Source organism: Aythya marila, assembly GCF_965140915.1.
Source record: "Aythya marila genome assembly, chromosome: 1".
In the NCBI taxonomy this organism is placed as follows: Eukaryota; Metazoa; Chordata; class Aves; order Anseriformes; family Anatidae; genus Aythya; species Aythya marila.
Window position 1 is genome coordinate 76,401,620 of NC_139042.1, and position 19,866 is coordinate 76,421,485.

The 19,866-nt window shown below is 43.8% G+C and overlaps 1 protein-coding gene across 3 annotated transcripts in view; it reads left to right on the top strand.

The window, feature by feature from the left end:
• The first annotated feature begins 18,170 nt into the window (after positions 1-18,170).
• The window catches only part of WWC3 (WWC family member 3), a 100,094-nt gene continuing 98,398 nt past the window's right edge, over positions 18,171-19,866 (top strand). Inside the window, exon 1 of one of the 3 annotated variants that reach the window (XM_082772486.1) lies at positions 18,171-18,528. In XM_082772486.1, coding sequence (XP_082628612.1) covers positions 18,263-18,528 — 266 coding nt within the window. In that variant the 5' untranslated portion in view covers positions 18,171-18,262. The remainder of the gene's footprint in view (positions 18,529-19,866) is intronic. The other 2 variants (XM_082772484.1, XM_082772485.1) reach the window with 2 other exon arrangements.

The following is a 19,866-nucleotide window of genomic DNA, read 5'->3' on the forward strand; positions in this document are numbered from 1 at the left end:
TATTTTCCATGGCAAAGCTGTACTTCTGTAAGGGCTAACACGGATCTTTTAACAATTCATTGAGAAAATATTTATCTTTAGTTTTGCTAGTCAGTTTCAAACTGTATCCTTAAAGCAGAAGGTTCATGAAATCTCTGAAAATAGGACATCAAAGTGAAGGGTACCTGTGGTTGGCAGAGGATGGAATGGCACCTCACACGATTTTGTTTTTAGGCCTTAAAAAACTTTAGCTTTCTGTCTATTACATTTATCAAAGTTCTTCACGTGACATGTTTGAATATATCTACACCGTGGGTAAGCAGATTCTGTCATTTGTAACACAGGTGTTACATCTATATAACTGGGAGGAGAATTCAGCTTTGGGTGTACTCTAGTAGAGTGTTGTGCCTCCTGCCTCCTGCAGTACAGTATCTCGTAGCTCATCGTCACGTTAGCTTGACCTCACTAAATTCCAGTCAGATACTGTGGGCAAGTAAGAACAATAAAAGACTGAATGCCTTTACATCATTACAGTTAATGGATGGTGATGTTTTACATTTCAGACTCAGCATCTCATTAAATTGTCTTTGACAGTAATATATTGTTATTGACTGATTATGAAAAATTCAAGATATAGCTGACATGAGGATTGTTTAGCACAAGGAACCTCAGACAGTATGGTTGTGAGCCCGTTGCACCTGCCTAGCTTCTTTTTGCAGCCAAGTCACAACCCCAGTTTTTATAATACTACAAAAAATAGGTAGCTTTAGCCCTCCATTTTCTTGCCTTTGACTGAACCTGTGAGAGAGGGTACACGCCTGCAAATGACTCAGCAAGAAAACTATCTGGGAGTTCAGCAGATGGGCACCAACATGCATGAGTAATTACCCTGACATATTCTGAACATGGCAAACTTTATTTTAAATATGCAGGTCAATACAAAGTCACATACATTGTATATGATAAACAACACTGTTTTGCATTGCAGAGAGGTTTTGGTAAGTGTGAACTTGCTTAATTTTTGAAAAGGCTAAATCAGAAGAGTCACCCCAAATATGAACCAAATACACCCAGTCTGTAGCAGGGCTGTACAGACCTGAAACAAGGGGTGTGCTGCATCGCTGTGAAGTCATCCAGGGTGCTGCAAGCATTCCGTTGCCAATAAAAAAGCCTCTGAAATCCTCAAGAGGCCCTGACATGCTCTGCAATGAGCCTTGTGCTATATATAAAGGGCCAGGTGATGTCCATACCTGCATATTTACTGCCAATCACCAGCTTTAAGGGCTTTGAGAGTTCACTGCTCTTTCCTCATCCATCTAACTTCATGGCTACTGCTACGTATGTGGCAACTGTGGAAAATTTCAGAAGGATTTGAAGACCTGGCGCAATAACAGCACCTTTGGGATGCAGGGCAGGCGCAGCTTTATGGCATTCATAACTCGTGCAGAAGGGAGTTTGAAGGCTCAGAAGAGTTGTTTTGCTCAAAGGGCTGCAAAACAAGACAAGACCTGTCATTTAAAAAGATATATAAATACATTTAATGTGACACATAGTTAGGTTTTTAGTAAAGATAAGTCGGGAGCTTATGCCGGTGCTGTAGTGGAGCTGGGGTCTGGATGGGGTGATGCTGTGGGGGGGTAGGGTGGGGTGTGCTAGTCCATGGTGTGGTGTGGTGCTGTGTGGCTTGGTATGCTGTGCTGTGCCGTGCTGTGTTGTGTTGGGCTGCGATGTGCGGAGGTGTGCCGTGCCGTGCTGTACAAGAGGCAGCAGAGGGCAGCAGAGCCAAGCCGCGCTCCCCTCCAGGAGCAAGGAGCCCCGCTCCTTTCTTTTCCCCACGGGGGCCTGCGGCGGGGGGCTGAGCGATAGAGAAAAGCCCCCAGCCTGGCCCTAAACGGCTCTTCGGGAGATATATTTCTCCTAGAACACAGCATTTTAATTTCGACGCCTTCATTTATGCCTCGGCAACGAAGACTTGCATGAAGGAAGGTGTATTTAAGCTTCCGCGTCAGTACTCTGGCAGCTAAACCGGAGTTTTAATAAAGCACTAAATTTCCAGCATGCACCACTGAGATCAAATAAGTGCCTTTATGGCGGTTTCTTTCTCCCTTTTCAGGCCTTGAAGATGGTCTGCATGGGAAAGAAAGGGGCTCTTTCTTTGGACCAGATGGAGAAGAAGAGGGAGAGATGCACGCACGCATACGCACGTGCACACACTTCAAAGGAGTTCAGTTGCCCAGGCCTTCCTCTGGATAACAAGAGACAGAGCACTTCTCATTGTAATTCATAGAAAGAGCCTAATCTGGAAGCCCAGCTCCTAATCATTTTCCTCAAAAATCTGCCTCCTCCCACTGCCTGCAAATACAGTAGACGGAGACCAGACTGTAAGGTCAGAGAGAGGCAGGTTTTCAGGTGAATTATGTACCCTCACCCCCTGAGCATACCATGAACAGGGCAAGGTGAGACAGCACACAGCTGCACCACTGGGGGTGTCCAGGAGGAAGTTTCTTAAGTGTTTCTCAGGATATTCATGGCTTAGGTGCTGGAAAATTGATCTCAGTGAGGGATATACATGATAAACCTTCTACATCCCTCTAGACCTTTTTCTTGTAAATTCAGTCATTTAGTCATTTAACTCATCTATTTGCAGGTACTTTTTTTTTTTTTTTTTTTTTTTTTTTTTTTTTTTTCCAAATCCGTGTGTAATTTCATTGAATATTTGCAGCATATGGTGCAGGGTATATTAGTGATGTTTACTCATTATATTTTTTCCACTACAATAATAAATAGTTTAACAAACTTTGAAGACTTCAGCAGTATTTTTTTCCTTTGAACATAAATATATATATATATATATCACTATTATCAATGTTTACAAAGTATTTCTTGAGATCAAATTTAGAAGGAGAGTAAAGATTCCCCTGACAATGCAGAATGTTTCTGGCCTATCAATACATTTTGTCATACTGTACTGAGTATAAAGTTCTACTGTTTCTAGAAAATCATTTTCAGAAATTCAGCTGACTCCAGTTATACAGGACTGAGACCATAAATCTTGTTGAACCATGCAATACTGGCACGCTGCATTGAGTTGGAGACCTCCTAGGGTGCTTACTCTGTTCTGCGCTGCATGATACTAACTATGGCATGGTAAAAGCATGTTAGCGTTACCTGAAAAACATATGTTTCCATATTACAAGAGAAGGTACTACTATGTACCTATCACAGGGCAAAATCAAATATAACATTTCCAAGGTTTGAATTTCTTATACCAGGAAAGAAGCCTAGAAGTGCAGGTCTGCCTTCTCATGGCTTGGACTAGCGTATGCTTCATTGGGTTAGAAACTGGCTGGGTAGCTGGGCCCAAAGAGTTGTGGTGAATGGAGTCAAATCCAGATGGAGGCTGGTCACCAGTGGCATCCGCCAGGGCTCAGTACTGGGGCCAGTCCTCTTTAATATCGTTATTGATGATCTGGATGAGGGCATCAAGTGCACCCTCAGTAAGTTCTCAGATGACACCAAGTTAGGTGCGTGTGTCAATCTGCTTGAGGGTAGGAAGGCTCTGCAGGAGGATCTGGATAGGCTGGACCGATGGGCTGAGGTCAACTGCATGAAGTTTAACAAGGCCAAGTGCCGGGTCCTGCACCTGGGGCGCAATAACCCCAAGCAGAGCTATAGGCTGGGAGAGGAATGGTTGGAGAGCTGCCAGGCAGAGAAGGACCTGGGAGTGATGGTGGATAGTCGGCTGAATATGAGCCAGCAGTGTGCTCAGGTGGCCAAGAAGGCCAACAGCATCCTGGCTTGCATAAGAAACAGTGTGACCAGCAGGGCTAGGGAGGTGATCGTCCCCCTGTACTCGGCTCTGGTGAGGCCACACCTCGAGTACTGTGTTCAGTTTTGGGCCCCTCACTACAAGAAGGACATCGAGGTGCTTGAGCGGGTGCAGAGAAGGGCGACGAAGCTGGTGAGGGGCCTGGAGAACAAGTCCTACGAGGAGCGGCTGAGGGAGCTGGGCCTGTTCAGCCTGGAGAAAAGGAGGCTCGGGGGCGACCTTATCGCTCTCTACAGATACCTTAAAGGAGGCTGTAATGAGGTAGGGGTTGGTCTGTTCTCCCACGTGCCTGGCACGTGACAGGACGAGGGGGAATGGGCTAAAGTTGTGCCAGGGGAGGTTTAGGTTGGATATTAGGAAGAACTTCTTTACCAAAAGGGTTGTTAGGCATTGGAATGGGCTGCCCAGGGAAGTGGTTGAGTCACCATCCCTGGGGGTCTTTAAAAGATGTTTAGATGTAGAGCTTAGGGATATGGTTTAGTGGAGGACTTGTTAGCGTTAAATCAGAGGTTGGACTAGGTGATCTTGGAGGTCTCTTCCAACCTAGATGATTCTGTGATTGTGTGATTCTGTCTATTATAGGACCATCACTGTCCCATATATCTTAGACCTTTATTCTGTTTTCATTCTCCCAGAAACTGCAGATGAGTATGGCACCAAGATAGACCACTGTCTACTGCAGCCTGGGCTGAGATAGTCACTCTCATGATAAATGTAATTACAAATGGTATGTTTACTCCACATCATTTCTTTTTTATGTCTAAATTATACTATTGTGACATAAATAAATAAATAAATAAATAAATAAAGTGGGAAAAAAAAAGAGTTATTGAAAGCTTTTTGCTTTGTCAGTTTTTAAGCCAGAAAGACAATCTTTGTCTTCTGAAGACCTCAGCTTCCTTCTGTTAGTGAGGTTTTTCTCCTTTCTCCCTTTGATTTTTCTTGTGCTTAACATTGTTTGGTAATCCCCACTCCACAGTTTTGCCTTGTCTCTGACAGTTTAGGAAAGCAGATAACATAAAATTGTGTACTGAGAAACTTGCTTTACGTATCACATGCAAAACTCTCATGAACATTTCAGGGTATTCACATTTTCATCTGGTCAATAACACCAAACTGGAGCAGGGCCTGGATGGGCAGTGATGAGATGCTTGGGTTCTGTTTCAAGGCAAAACATTAATTGAATTTTCTTATGCCAGTAACAGGAAACCAAACAGTGGAGTCTTCTGGCAAAGACTTCATTCCTTTGGACATTTTTTTTTTTTTGGTGGGAGGGGAGGGGGGTTATTTAAAAATAACTTTTGTTTCTCTCACAGATGCAGCTAGAAAGAGCCTTGACAAGGTAGGAAACACCTGATTTTTTATGTTCTCTCTTCTTTTATATCTACCATTAAGGTATGTAGGTAGAAGAGTCAGATATGACATCCACTTAAAACTGTGCTCTAAACATTCAGAAGGACTCAGACACTTAGATATTGAAGAACAAAGATAACACAACAAGGCAGAAATCTTAGCACAATCAAAGGCATAGGTTGCCCCTTGCTCTACCATTTAACTACATGGTACTTGAGTTGATGTCATTTCATGTCGATTTAAGCAAGCTGGGCAGGGGGCCTAACTACACAGTACACTCTGCTTGTATACTGCTTGGGCTGGGATTTTTCAAAAGCTTTAAGGCTGATTGGTGCTCAGCTGCTTTTGACCAGAAGCTTGTAGTTTTGTTTGACTAGATGTTGGTATTGGACAACTACATCTCTATGTTCCCTAATGTTCCATCTCCCAGGATTGTATCCAAATGAAAAACAGAAGATTCGACTGAGATGGAGGGGAAAACTCCTGAGCAGGTAACGCTGATAGAGTAATACAAGACAGAAGACAGAGGGGAAAAACTAGCTATGCAAGACTAGTGCTGCTGAAAAAATGAATGGGGCTACACCTGATTTGTCTTAGATGCTCTCATGACAGCTCTCATTTGGATAAGCATTACCCATAAATCTTCTTTCTAATAAAGACCTACAGAACTAGAAACAAATTGCAATACTGTGCTGCAAGAGGGAGCATTTGTGTGTACGTAGGTATGTGTTGTGCCTTGCCTACGGGCATAAACATTTTTCCTGGCTGAAAGTTTTCAGTCTAGGCCTGCATTCCAAAATAGATTGAGATGGAAAGAAGGAACTTTAAGGAATATTAATCTGGGGAAAAAATTTTAGTCTTATAAATAGACAGCTCTCAGTAAACACAAATAAATGAAAGATGACTAAATATGTAAAACAAAATACTGAATCCGGTCAACAGACAGAACAAAGAAATAGGTAAAAGTTGTGTTCATTGTTCATAAATTTCAAATAAGTGTTGGTCAGCAAAATGTGTATGCTATGTGAGTGAGCAGCTTCACAGATATGAAAGAGTAAAGTTCTTGTTAAAGAATTTGTAGGACTGTGGCCAATATAGTAAACACATTCAGAAGATTTTTTTTTCTTACAGGCAGGAAATAAAAACCCACAATCCATATTAGTAATTAAATCGGTTTGCTTTTAATCAGCACATATATAATGACAATTATTAATGCATTGGTTTTCACTTCAGTGCTGCCATAATAAACTGTTGGGCTATTTGGCTTTTTTAAAGACTCCTGAAGATTGCAATTCAATGTTTCCTTGTAATACAAGGGATTTCCTTCAGTTAGCTGGTTTTTCTCTGTTGGTTTTCTGTGTTGGCTTTTAACCTGCAGCACCATGAGCAGGCAAACTGGAGGCTGTGGTTTGTGACTCATGCCACTAGCTTTGCCCCTGGCATCACTTAGGTAGGATTATGGAAAATCTGTTTCCCTCTAAACTAAAGGCGTCTTGACGGTGTTAAGTGTGCTGTCCTGATTTTCATTTCAGTGGAAAATTCTTCCCTATAGAAATACTTGTTCAGATTCTCATGTTCCATGCACATTTCTTGGGAAGATTAGGAATACTTTTCACCTTCTCCTCATGGAACGTATTTATGGAAACACTTCTCAAAGATCAATTTGACATGGACTCCTGAGGCAGGAGGAATTTCATTATGTCTTGTCAGGCCTCTGTGTCTTGGTATGTGCAAGCTGGAATTTCTCTTCTGCTGTAAACAGTGGAAGTATCTCCTTTCCTCCTTCTTTCCGCCTGCCCTCCATCCCAGTGAGGCAGGGAATTGGCTTTGCTCCTCCTCTAGGGATCTCACATGGCTACCCATCACTTACATACAGGATCTTTCTCCTCTTTCTCTGATAAACTATGGAGAAGTCTTCTGTGATGACAATCGAGATAAATCTGACGATAACTCCACCTTAGCTATCAGTCTATAGGGCACACTCTGTTCTGGGAAGTGGCTACAGAATGCTTTTTGGACTGTAATCCTATACTTATATGTAACAGCACATAATATTTGAGTTAGCTGCAAGCAAATGAAGCTGAAGGTTGGAATTCACGAAAAGAAAAGTGTTGTTTTTGCTAATTGGCTAACATTTGGGAGGGTTCGGCAATGTGATTACCAGCTGCTACAGTCTGCAATTGATGTCACCTTCTCTTTGTATATAAACATTAGTCATTTACTAAAGAATGTGAAAAACAGGTGTTCAGTGTTCACTGGAAATCTGTTCTTTTAATGGGATACTGTAAGATAGCACCTGACATAGAACAATCCCTTCTATGTTTGTTGTTATTAACATAAACACACTTGAACAGTTCCTTATGCAGTGCCATTGGTATGCATAGTACAGAAAAGATAAACAAAATGACAGATGAAATTACAATTAACCTAATGACAGACAAAAATAAAGGAAGTGTGGCAGGAAAATGTGAAAGAACATAAAAATCACTGCAAGCTGCAGTCACTAACTTTTTTTTTGTTTGTTTTTAAAGAGGCAGTTCTACATTTTGTGACTAACATGGGAAGTGAAGGTCGAAGCTGTAACCAAGCAGGGGGAAAAGTTGCTTCCAGACATGACTCTTTTAAAAGATTTTGAAATTCAGAGATGCTTTGCATATAGGATGAGAGAAGATATTGAAGACCAAGAAGTTTGCATGGAAAAAAAAAAACAACGGTGTTTAGTGGTAAAAGGGAATTAAGCCATGTCCGTAAGGTGTGCCCTCCTCGGAGCTCAACCTTCATATCAGCTGTACACTGCAGCAGGAAGACTGATACTGTAGCCCTGTCTGGACTCAAACTAGCATGTTTTGATTGAACTGCTACAAACAGATTTCATTAGAGCATTTTAAATTTATGTGTAGAAAAGCCCAAAATTAAATTCAAAAGGCATTAAATAAAATACACCTAAGTGAGAACGTACCAATAAAAGGTACCCATTTGTCTTCAGCAGGCTTTAAACTTCTCTGAGTGCGGTGCACGAGGATGTTTACATCAAGCTCCTTTGGCAGAGCAAAGGTGCACTAAGTCAGGGCCAGGCTCCTGCGATTCCAGCATGGAGACCCACTGAGTACCAACTCGATGTGCTAGCAGCTCACCTCCTGCTCTCATATCCCCTGTGGGGGCACAAGGCAAGGAGGGTGCTAAAAAGGAGCATGAAGAAACCCCTGTTGCTAATTTATACTAATTATAGGCTGGTGCTTAGGGATGCTGTTGAGCTGAAGGAGGAGTGTGAAGAGGCAAGCCAGGAAGCAGTGTGGCTAGGGACAGGGGAGCATAAGGAAGGTGTGATAGAGTAGTAGTCAGCGTGATATGCAGTCATAGCACACTATCTACAATCTACCCACAGTCAGACTTTGTGCGGATATCATGAAACCATGTTTTGAGGATCACTGGGGTAACTTTGAAAACATTACTGAAGTGCCCCTTCACATCGAGTTACAAGGAGATGATGCATGTTCAAAAAACAATGTTCCAAAGAAAAAGCAAGCTCAATTTTTGATCTCAGATAGCACTCACAACTATGTTTGTAATGCAGGAGATAGACAATTACCTAAAAGCAGTAAACTGTTAAAAAGGTAAGTAATTCCAAAAAAAGTTTAGAACTCTCACCTGGGGGTAAGCAATCAAGCAGCACCCCGGTAGAGCTAAAATATTTTTCTGCGTTTGTGACAGTATAATTTTATTTTATTTTTTTTAATGTGTGTGTGTCACACATTGTCGTAGTCTCCCAGCCAAAATTGCTGGAATTTTTTCCATTGTGCATGAAGCATTTTTACACAATTATTCATCTATTCTTAGTAAGATGTTATTTGGTGCGAATTCTATCTATTGTTAGAAAGTGTTTTTGAGAAAATATGATTCTAATCTTGTGGCTTTTTGCCTTGATATCAAGAGAGTTACTACCAAATATGCAGTCGTATCTTTTGTTAATAAAACCAAGTTAGGAGATCTATTCATAGAGTGGTAATAAATAATGGTGGTAGCGGGGGGGAGGATTATATGTCATTTTACTTGTAGTAAAATGATACTCCCAAAGGATAATGATATCAGGAAAATTAGCTGCTATTAACCTAGTTCATATACAGTCTGTCTTGTAGAAAAAATAAAAATAAAAAATGGAATAACCTCCGTGGAAAGAAAAATGTCATTTATAATTTTTCCAGCCACGAGCAAAAATCTTCTATTTCAGCCCCAAAGCATACCACTGACATTTGTGTCAAGGGGCATATTTAGTACAGTACAGCCCTAAAACTTTATCAAAACATTGAAACCGTAGCAAACAAAGAAACCAAAGTCAGGAGTCTCACAACAGAAAAGAGAATGCTGCCTGAAATGGTTGTTGCTCATTTTCTAGACTCTCCTTTATTCTCACGGCAGAGTATTGGCCATCCTAAATGTGCTGACCAAACCTGCAGAGGAGCTAGTGGTTATGGAAAAATGCGTGCTAATAATGTATGCCAATGGGAAGGCAACAGGAAGACCCAAGGGGCTGCCATAACTTTCACATACACAACTATCACATTCTGAATAACATTGTAAATTAACATTTTGCTGTTTTTTTTTTTTTTCTTTTTGTTTGTTTGTTTGTTTTCCTCTGTGTGACTTCCATATTGTTCTATCAGATCTGATAATGAAGTTAAATTGGTCTAACCCCTGATATCCAATTCAGGCATAGGTTAAAATTATGTCTCACCACACTTCATACACACCACGCATGCTGGTTCATTTATTTATTTATTTATTTTATTTATTTATTTCGTACTGATTCAGTTTCATGAAACACATAATGGCCTACCGATTTGTTTCCTCAGTCATGCCAGTGGTTGGCAACAGTAGTGTCCAAGACCTGCAAACCAAGGAAAAATTTTGTGTGCAACCCACCTTTTAAGGTAGCCAGACCTGGAAATTGTGCATGGCAGCTCTCTTTCCATCTTTTGACAGGATGATTGCAGGACACTGTCTTTTGCAAAAAGGAAAAGGCTGCAGTCCCTCAGCTTTCCCCATGGAAAGCTTCCCCTGGCAATCCTGGTGTCAGAGATTGTGAGGGAAGCACACGGCCCTTGGACCACTTGGAGTCTAACATCAGCAGCACTGGTTGGTGCCATGCTGGTCATCTAGAAAAGTCTCCTATGCTGCATGGTCGCTGTCATTTGAACCTTTTCAGCTTTAGTTTTGATTGAACTTTGCCTTTTTCACTTTCGCATTCCAAAAGCTGGAAGTGTTTAGCAAATGAAACAAGAAACTGCACCAAGAGAAAGTCCAGTGATTAAACCAGCTGCATCCTGCCCTAGAGAACGGGGCTACAGCCCTGCCCTTGCCACAGGATTTTCATTCTTTATGATGGTGGGCAGCTGTTTACAGCAGATATTACTAAAGCATAGCATTTGCATCACTGGCTTCAGGCAACTCAAAGCACATGACAGACATAAAAATCCAGGGCTTCCAAATCTAGATGCCCACAATGCTCATAGAGTCCACGGAGAGGATGCTTCTAGACAGGCACTGAAGAGAAGCTCTCTCTGCTTGAAACTGGACAAAATCTTGAACTTTACTTTGCCATGAAACAAGGAGTAATGCAGCGCTAGTCTTCCCAACATCACACAGCTCTGAAGGTACTGACTTTGACTTAGGGATTTTTCTGTGCAGATGAGGTTTTGGGCCAAGTAATGATTTATTTATTTATTTATTTATTTTTAACTTTGTACCAGATTGCTCTGTTTAGTGACAGAAGCATGTTGCTTATTTCAATACAGTGAGCTCAGCAGATGCTTTTCCTTTGTCTGTATTATTGCTATACTAAGTATCTTCATGGTTTTTACAATACCAGCCACTACAGAAACTAGCAGATTTTCCTACAGTAAGGATAAAATAAAGCAATATAACCTTGATTTTACAAGTTTGATTTTAAAGGACTGAGAGATCTTAGAGTTAAATTTTAAAAGCCAATTACAGATTTTTAAACACTGGAAAAATTCTAAGCAATTAAAAACATATTTTAAACTTTCCTTAAAATTACATATGATCCACTGAGAATACTAATCCAGCTGTATTTGAAAAATATCATTTGGAGGTCAGTTCAAAAATAAATGTTAATGTGAACTTTACAAGAACTTGAGAGTATCTGAACTAGGAAAGCTCTCAGAGAATAAAAAAGTCTTTTGTCTAGGTAATTGTCTAGGTAGTTTTGGTGAGATGGTATTTACTAAGGAATGATGGAGGGTAAAAAACAACCCTCATGTCATGTCATGGTTGATAAAACAATTGAATGAATACAACAAAGAAAATCCCAAGGGAGCTGTTAAATACAAGGATATCAGCTCAGAGTAATATCAGGTCAGAGCATCCTGAGCTGAAATTCACCGGAGATTGGGGTGGGATAAGGATATTGAAAAACGTTACTGCATTTTTTATTTGTTCTTCTCCTCTGGACAGCTGGTAGTGGCCATGGTTAGAAACATGGTATTTGGCTGGATAGATTTTGGTTTGACTTGATACAGTCAGTCTCACGTTACAGAGGTTTTATAGTTTGTCTCCAGTACCAGAGTCACAATGCACACTGTGGGTGTTATTCTTGTATTACTGAACTGGAATGTATATTTACTGGAATGCATGTGAACAGGAGTGCTTCTTTAGAAGGAGAAGAAAAGGAGATTGCAGGAGGTGGTTTTGTGTTGTTTCTTTCCCTAAGAGTATGCAATACCACGGACAATACATCTTTGGATGGAAATGAAAAATGAGCTGTAATAATGTGCTTTTGTAAAACAAAATTGGGCATATTCTACACAGCAAACATCTTGTGCTGGAATAAATATCTCTCCGGTGATGTCAATGTGAGAACAAGCACTACAGTGTTAGTGAAGTAATTGGGAGTCACTAAGCAAATGTGCCGGGGAATCCTGCAGAAAGCCTATATATGGTAATTTATCTAGAAAGTTCTCTATTTCTGCTTTTACAAAGCTTTATGCAGGGGAATGAATACGCTTACCACCTTTTGAAGTGACACAAGACACGCTCCATCCTTCAGGCCCCAAGAAGCCTTCCACCAAGCACCCAAACAGCAAGGAGGAGACCTCAGCACCAAGGGGTGGCACAGCACGCCTGCTGACTCTAAGGCCAGGAGGCAAAAACCGTGTCCTGTTGGTGCTGAGGTGTGTAGGCTGTGGTCACCATATGTAGTAAAGCTTGCTGTTATGAGATTTCAATGCTCTTGTATTTTTTTTTTTTTTTTTTTTTTTTTGTGAAGAAACCATTTCTTTCCTTATGGCAACTTGTTACAAAGACAGAAGTAGCACAAAATACCCATTGCAATCCCTGAAGCTAGGATGATATAGAGTAAATATAGTACACTAAGCTTTAAATTATAATTTCATGCAGTTGCAATTTATTTTGTACACTTGAGTTTACAATTTTCTCTGCTCACACCTCTGCAGGATCTCCCTAGCACTCAACATCTTGTCCTCCCACCTGAGGGTCCTCTAGGCCTTTTCCACTGTCCCATTTTATTTTGGGCATATGACAAGACTGAGCTCAGACTGAGTCTGTTTCTCAACATTTTTTTTTAATAAAAATTAATAGCAGCAAGAATAATGAGGCAGAAGGAATAACGTGCCAGTATACAATCATGCAGCAAATGGTTTGAACCATTAAACTGTTCCAGGTTCTCTGTGGCCAATTGCTAGGACCTGGATGAAGGAGGAAAAAACAATCGCATTCTGCCAGGAGAAGTTGTTAAATTCCTGCGAGTGAATGTGGTCCTGACTTAATTACCACTTCCAAGAGCCTATTTATAGTTGTCTGGGAAAGCACTTAAGTGAAATAGCCTTAAGTTTGCAAATAGAATAAGTGGGTGAGTATTCACAGCAAAGACAGAGACAAGAGAGGCAACTACCCCCTGCCCTTCCAGCCCCTGCAGTGGGATGTCACAGCAAGATTGTTATATTGATGGAACTAGCTCAATGACTCATCAGATTCCTACATTGAATTTTAGAAATCTAAAATTGTAAATGTTGTGCAACTTACACACAGATTTAATGATGAGCTTTGAACTTGGAAGTTGCCTGGAACAGAACATCCCACAGGAAGGCAAGTGAAAAATTCCTTGTCCCTCCAAAATAAACAAACAAATAAATAAATAAATAAAAACTCTTCATAATTATAAACATCCTAAATGTTTGGATAGATAAAATGCTATATCTGGATGTTTAAATGGTTGACAAGCTGGGCTGTAGGATGAAGAATTGAATTTGTCCAGGGAAACGTGGTCAGTGGGATTTCCTGAGTATGAGCACTTACACTGTTCTAAGCAAACACTACTGACAGCTGATAAATAAGTAGAGCGAAGAGGGTATATTAGGAATGAGAAAGAGAAATTCCCATCACCTCTATCCCAGGCCTTTTAGAGACAAACAAGTAGGTGCCATGAAATGGAGAATTAGAACAGGGTATGCAACCTGGGTGTAAGCAGGACTGCACACTCAGAGGAATTGATCTATATTTAAATCTATTCCTACAGTTATTTAATATCTAGCTCCTGTATATTTCACAACTTTTCTATTTGCAGCCAAGGTAGTCTTATATAATCTGTGATGCCTGGAGGAGTATCATACATGTATCTTATTGTTTCTACAAAATTCGGTATCTTTAAAAGTTTCTGTTCAATAATTTCATCTATGTATTTTTTATTAAATCAAAGCCATAAATGAAGAATCTTGGTATGCCATCAAATTTCAAATGTACATTACAAAAACACATTATTTACATATTATTATGTTTTATGGGCATAACTATTTGAGAACAAATAGCTATGTATACAATTTATTGTACCAAGTATCTAAGCACTTGATTTGCATTCAAGCAAAGGTTAACCACAGCCTCAAGATTTGAACTAAAAATCATGTAAGAGACTATTCTCTTCATGTGCCTAGAGGTACCATCAGCTTTGTTATCTACCTCACCCACCACCTATGTATACTCTGTGCTATGGCAGTGCAACTCTTGGGCCTTTTTATGCTATTTCCATACCAGGAAGTGAAGCATCAAACAATAGCTTGTTATTATTTCCTTGGCTGCATGTGGACTACTGACCCAGAAGGCTGTAACTATAGATATTCCATGTTCTGTTTAATTGGAATTACCATGAAGAAAAGAATCAGGGGAAAAAATATCAGTGACTACAAAAACTAGTAGAACTACTTCTTTTCTCAGATGATCTTGTTGCTACAGAATGAACAAACCTTCCCCTATACGAATGCCTCCTGATAAAATATTCTTGTTTGTGAAAACTTTCAATAAGTCTTCATGTTAGATTCAGACTTACCCTTTGCTTTTCCCACTGATTTGGGATTTTCAGTCTCTGCTGTGTAGGAATACCCTGTCTCAAGGAGAACTCCTTATCAGACCTGTTCAGTGTGCAGAAAGGCATGCTTCCTTCTCATGAACGTGGACACATCTCCCTCCTCTGTTTCACACCCTGAAAGCCCTCAGTGATTATACATTTCTGTTTTGTTTCTCAGTGCCCTTTGTGCCTGTACTTGGGCTAGAGGACAACCACTGACAGGCCCTCTACTCCCGCAGCCAATGAGGGTTGAGGGTTTGCTGCTCTTTGGTTCCTCTGTAGTGGGTTACTGTTGATCATGCTTCCTATTATATACAACTCTCCATGTTGCCTGTTGTGCCATCTAGAACTCCTGTGTAACCCATGGTGATTTGTGTTCATCCAGTTTGCCTTCCATGCCATCTCAATTGCTAACCCTACAGAAGGGCCAACGTTGCATCTTGTTTCACATATTTAAACCCACGTGTCAGACCTCTCCTTTGCCCAGCAACTGTCTGAAAGAGCTTCAGACATCATACCAGCCTGCAGCTGCAAAAGCTGGGCAGCCAGCCTGGTTTCCACCATCCTGGAGGATGAATCTCTGTACTGCATCCCCAGGAGAACTTTCCCCTGAGACAGATTTCTCAGCAGTAAAGCAATTCAACCGATTAAAGGGCTGCCACATGCAGCTTTATTTGGTTTGGAGAGGGGAATCCCCCAGCAGTCTCCCCCAATTTGCAGGATGAGTGTGATAGCTGGCCTTCAGAAGGGCAATGATGATGAAGGAGCCTCCACTCTGCCATTCCAGAAGACATCTATGACCACACATGGAAAATGAGAAACAAATTACAAGTAAGCTCTACAGTTAGAAGATGAGGCGTGGAGTTGTTATTATACGCACAGAGGTCACAGTTCTGCCCAGCTGCCATTTCCCGGCAATTGCAAGAAAGAAGTGGAGTACCAAAGGAGATTGGGATTTTCACGCAGAATGAAGGGGTTTTCCCTTTTCCACAGTGGGACAGCTGGAACTTGTTATGTACAACCTACAGCTGGAAAAGTCATCTATGTGTTCGATGGAAAATGTTTTGATATCCATTATGGTCTTGGTTATAAGAGCACGTAGAGTGGAGAAGATGTGTACATAGAATCCGTGATGGTAAAAAACTGACTATGGCAAGGGAGGGTACATGTAGAAAGGCTACATGTGTAATTTTGAGCTAATGGGAACAGGTGTGCCTGAGGAATGAGTGAGTATGTGAACAATGTTTGCAGGTGGAAAAAAATGTGATTAAAGAAAAATAGGCATGGAATGAAGGTGTGTGAAATCATGAGAATCAAGATGCATATTCTGAATATATGGAGACCAGTGAGACAGGGGACTTATGTGAGTTTATATAAACAGATACATCTTTATATGAAATACGACATACTGGCACGTGTGAAAGCATTTCATCTACTGTGGCAGACTTCTATCTCTTCTAAGCCTTCTGTGGTGTACTTGCATGTTGCTTATTATGTAGGTCACCTTTATTTGGCAGAGGGGTTTGTTTCTGCAACCCAAAATGGAGAGATGCTATGCTACATCACTTTGTCCATTCTTCTCTTTCTCTTTTTCCTGATGAGGTATGACAGACATTTAAGAGGAAGGAAAAGGATACTGAGGGAGCAGTGATGCAGGTTCAGTAGGTTTTCATTGCAGGTGAGGATGGCAGAGAATGCACTGCAAATTAGTGCTCTGGCTTTAAAACTGTGGCAACTTTTTCAGGTTCTTCTCTTCATATTGCTCAAAAATAACCATTGGCTCCTGAATGCTTTGTTCATTTCCTCCCGGGGAACAGGCAAAAGGATGAGGTAACATCCGATGAAGGGCACCAATCTGGCCTTAAAAATAATTGAGAGAGTTCCTGCCTGGCATCTTGGCACAAGCGTGCTGCAGACAGAGGGAGTTTCTATTCTTGTGTGGCAACCGCTAGCCCTATCATTTCCTACTGACTGCCATAACCAGCTCTGGGTGCAGCTGGCTGGATTCTTGGAATCACATTTTTCAGCACCTTTATTCAGAAGCTTCCATTCCTAAACTAAGCTAGAGGTTTTTTTCTAAATATGGAGAGCCTAGAAATTAAAACTGAAGGCTGGGACAATTTTAAATCGGAGTTTTTCAGGACAAGTTCTCTTGTTTAGCCTGAAAATCTTTTCCAGGCATCATGTACAGACATATATATTTTTTCCACATTTGTTGAAGATTTTGGGAGATATAAGCTACCAGTTGGAGAAGCAGCTACTGTGCACCTGAAAGTCTTGGCCCTGTCCTTCACACAGCAGCAGATGCATCCTAAACGGCAATTATAATGCATCCACGAGATCCAAGCCATACTGGACATCCAGCTCATGCTTTACACGGAACATGTGTGTCATAATTCTGCCGAGAAACCACAACCCAGCCAAGTCCTGTTCTGGCTCTAGCCTGAAGCACTTTGCCAAAGTTAAGACGAGAATTTAGTCAAAGGGCTATGAGCTGAATGAAATGTTCCACATTAGGTCCCGTCACTTCCCCTCTGCCCACCACCGTGTTGAGCTCCTTGTCCCCAAAATACTGACACTCCATGGTCAGTCAGTCCTGTACTGTTTCTGCAGCCTCAGTCCATAGGTTCCTCGCTGAAGCTGGACCTTATCTTGGGACTGCGGGGAGTGATGAGGAAGAGGAAGCTACGCTGCACATATCCTCAGCAGGGCTAATTAGTCTTGGTGGATTACTATAACGACCTGGCTCTGCTGCTTCCAGGTACTATGAACTGGTGCAGCGTCTTGGCACGGTGCTGTTGTGCAGACATTGTGCTAAGGTAATCGCTGCAAGGCCGTTAAAGGCAATGAAGGGAGAGCTGAGCTGTGGTGCAGAGGGCTTTTTTTTTTTTTTTTTTTTTTTATTCTTTGAACAAGAAAATCCAGTGTCCCAAGGCATTGCTAATACAGACCTGTGCCATTTGAGAACGCCTACCTCAGCTAAATAAAGGCTCGGAAAGCCTGGGAGACATAATTAAAATCCTAGAAACTGTAACCCCTGACTTAATACTTTGTGCCATGGCTTAGCTTTGACCCACGCCTCACAAACACTTGGCTCCCGGGGATGCCGCCCGCCGACCACCCTCGCCCCTCGCCCCCGGGGAGCAGCGGCCGGGCCGGGCTGGGGCCCGGCTTCCGCGGCGCCTCCCCCGCGGGCGGCGGAGGAAGGGGCGGCCGGGCCGGGCCGGGACGAGCCGAGCCGAGCCGGGGGCCGGGGCAGGAGGGAGGCCGGGGGGGAAGCGCCGCTCCCCGCGGGGCCCGGCCCGGCCCTCGGCGGCGTGGGAACGGGCGGGCGGGGTGGAGGCGGCGGCGGGGGCCGGGCCCTGGCGAGGGGGGGCGGGCGGGAAGATGGCCGGGGCCGGGGCCGGGGCCGGGGCCGGGGCCGGGGCCGGGGCAGGGCCCGGGCGGGGTTTGTAGCGGCGGCGGGGCTGGTCCCGGCGCCGAGCGGGGCTGTCGCGGGGGAGGATGAGCCCGGCGCGGCGCAGCCGGAGCCGCCCGAGTCCCGCTGCCCGCGGGGCCGCCTGCTAGTGCTGGAGGAGGAGGAGGAGGAGGAGGAGGAGGAGGAGGAAGAGGAGGGGGGGGAGGAAGCGGCGGGCGGCCGCGGGACGGGAGCTGCCCCGGCGGCGGCGGCGGGCGGGGAGCGGGTTGGTGCCGGAGCTGGGCGGCGGCGGCCCGGCGCTGGGGCGGCCATGCCGTGGCTGAGCGGCGGCCGGCGGCGGCGGCAGCAGCAAGGGGCGGCGGTGCAGGGCGGCGGCGGCGGCCCCGGCTCCGGCCCCGGCCCCGGCCCCGGCCCCGGCTCGGCGGCGGCGGCGGCGGCTGCGGGCGGGCAGCGGGGCCGGGAGAGCTCGGAGCTGCCGCTGCCCGCCGGCTGGGAGGAGGCGCGGGACTTCGACGGGCGCGTCTTCTACATCGACCACAACACCCGGCAGACCTCGTGGATCGACCCCCGCGACAGGTACGGGGCAGGAGCGGGCGGGGAGCCCCCGGCTGGGCTGGGCTGGGCTGGGCTCGTCCCGTCCCGTCCCGTCCCGTCCCGCAGGATCCCGGTCCCGCTGCCGGCTCCGTGTGCCCGGCGGCCCGGCGGCGACATTTTCCTGGCCGCGGCCGCGGGCGGGGTGTGGGCGGCGGGGCCGGGCCGGGCCGAGCGGGGCCCCAGCGCCGCGGCTCGGAGCCGGCCCCGGCTCACGGGCACGGTCCCGGCCCCGAGTCTCGGCAGCTTGGGGTGAATCGCAGCAGGTTTTGCACCCTGTGGGGTGTGCGCCCTCTGACAGAGCTGCCCATAAAGGCTTAAAAGTTGTCCGGGCTTTAAAACTTCTGGAAGCAGGGGGATATCTGCGGAGGGTGCCGCCTGCTGCACGCACCCGCGCTTTGAACGCGCTCGCCCAAAAATTTCCACGCGGAGCTGCGGAACACAAGTGTCAGTATTCGGAGGTGTCTGCGAAATAAGAAACATATGTCTCCGTGTGTGCTTTTCTATATTAAACAATGTTTTTATAGTAAGCGAAAGTTGGACAAGGACAGTTTGAACTTCGGCCAGAGCTACCTTGCCAGAGCTATGCCAGGAATGTTAAGCAGGCCACAGAAACATTTAAGCGCAGTCTGGGTTAAAGACTGAAGTAATTTGAGCAATTCCTGCCGTCTTGCACAATGATGCATAGCTGTTTAAATAGCCTAAATATTTACCTACGAGATCAAGATCTTTTGTCTCGTTGTTTAGACATACTTACGCATGCACATATTTTTTGCTGATGTATTAAATGCTTGTTATTATGCTTTAGCGCATTTTTTTCTGCAGCGATCTGTGCGTTTTTTAACGTCCGCTTACTTGCAGTACTCTGTTTTAAAGGTAACCGGTGACACAATAATGTGTCTGTGGCTTCTCTGCGTGCTGTCCTTTCCATTAAATTTCAGGGGGTGTGCAGTTTCGTCTCCTGGAGTACTTTATGTAGAGACAGCAAAGAAAAAGACTTAGCAATTCCCTGCAGTGTTTAAATTCAGTGGCGATGTAGCGCCGTGCAATTCGAATAGCACTGCTCAAATTAGGACCTCATGTTTTGAAGAAATAATTGAAATGCCACGCGACGTTTGAAAATTTCTTTAAATACTTCACACCAGTATTTAAACCGAGATGTATTTTTCAGGTGAGGAGATCAGGCTGTTGAGCAGAGATTGAGACAGTTACACTGGGGCAGGTAGAAAAGACACAATGTTTCCATGAGGAAATGTCAACAGTTTCTACAGGATTCAAGCAGCAGAAGCTAGTTTTATGACTGCAGAGTTGATCTCTGGCTGA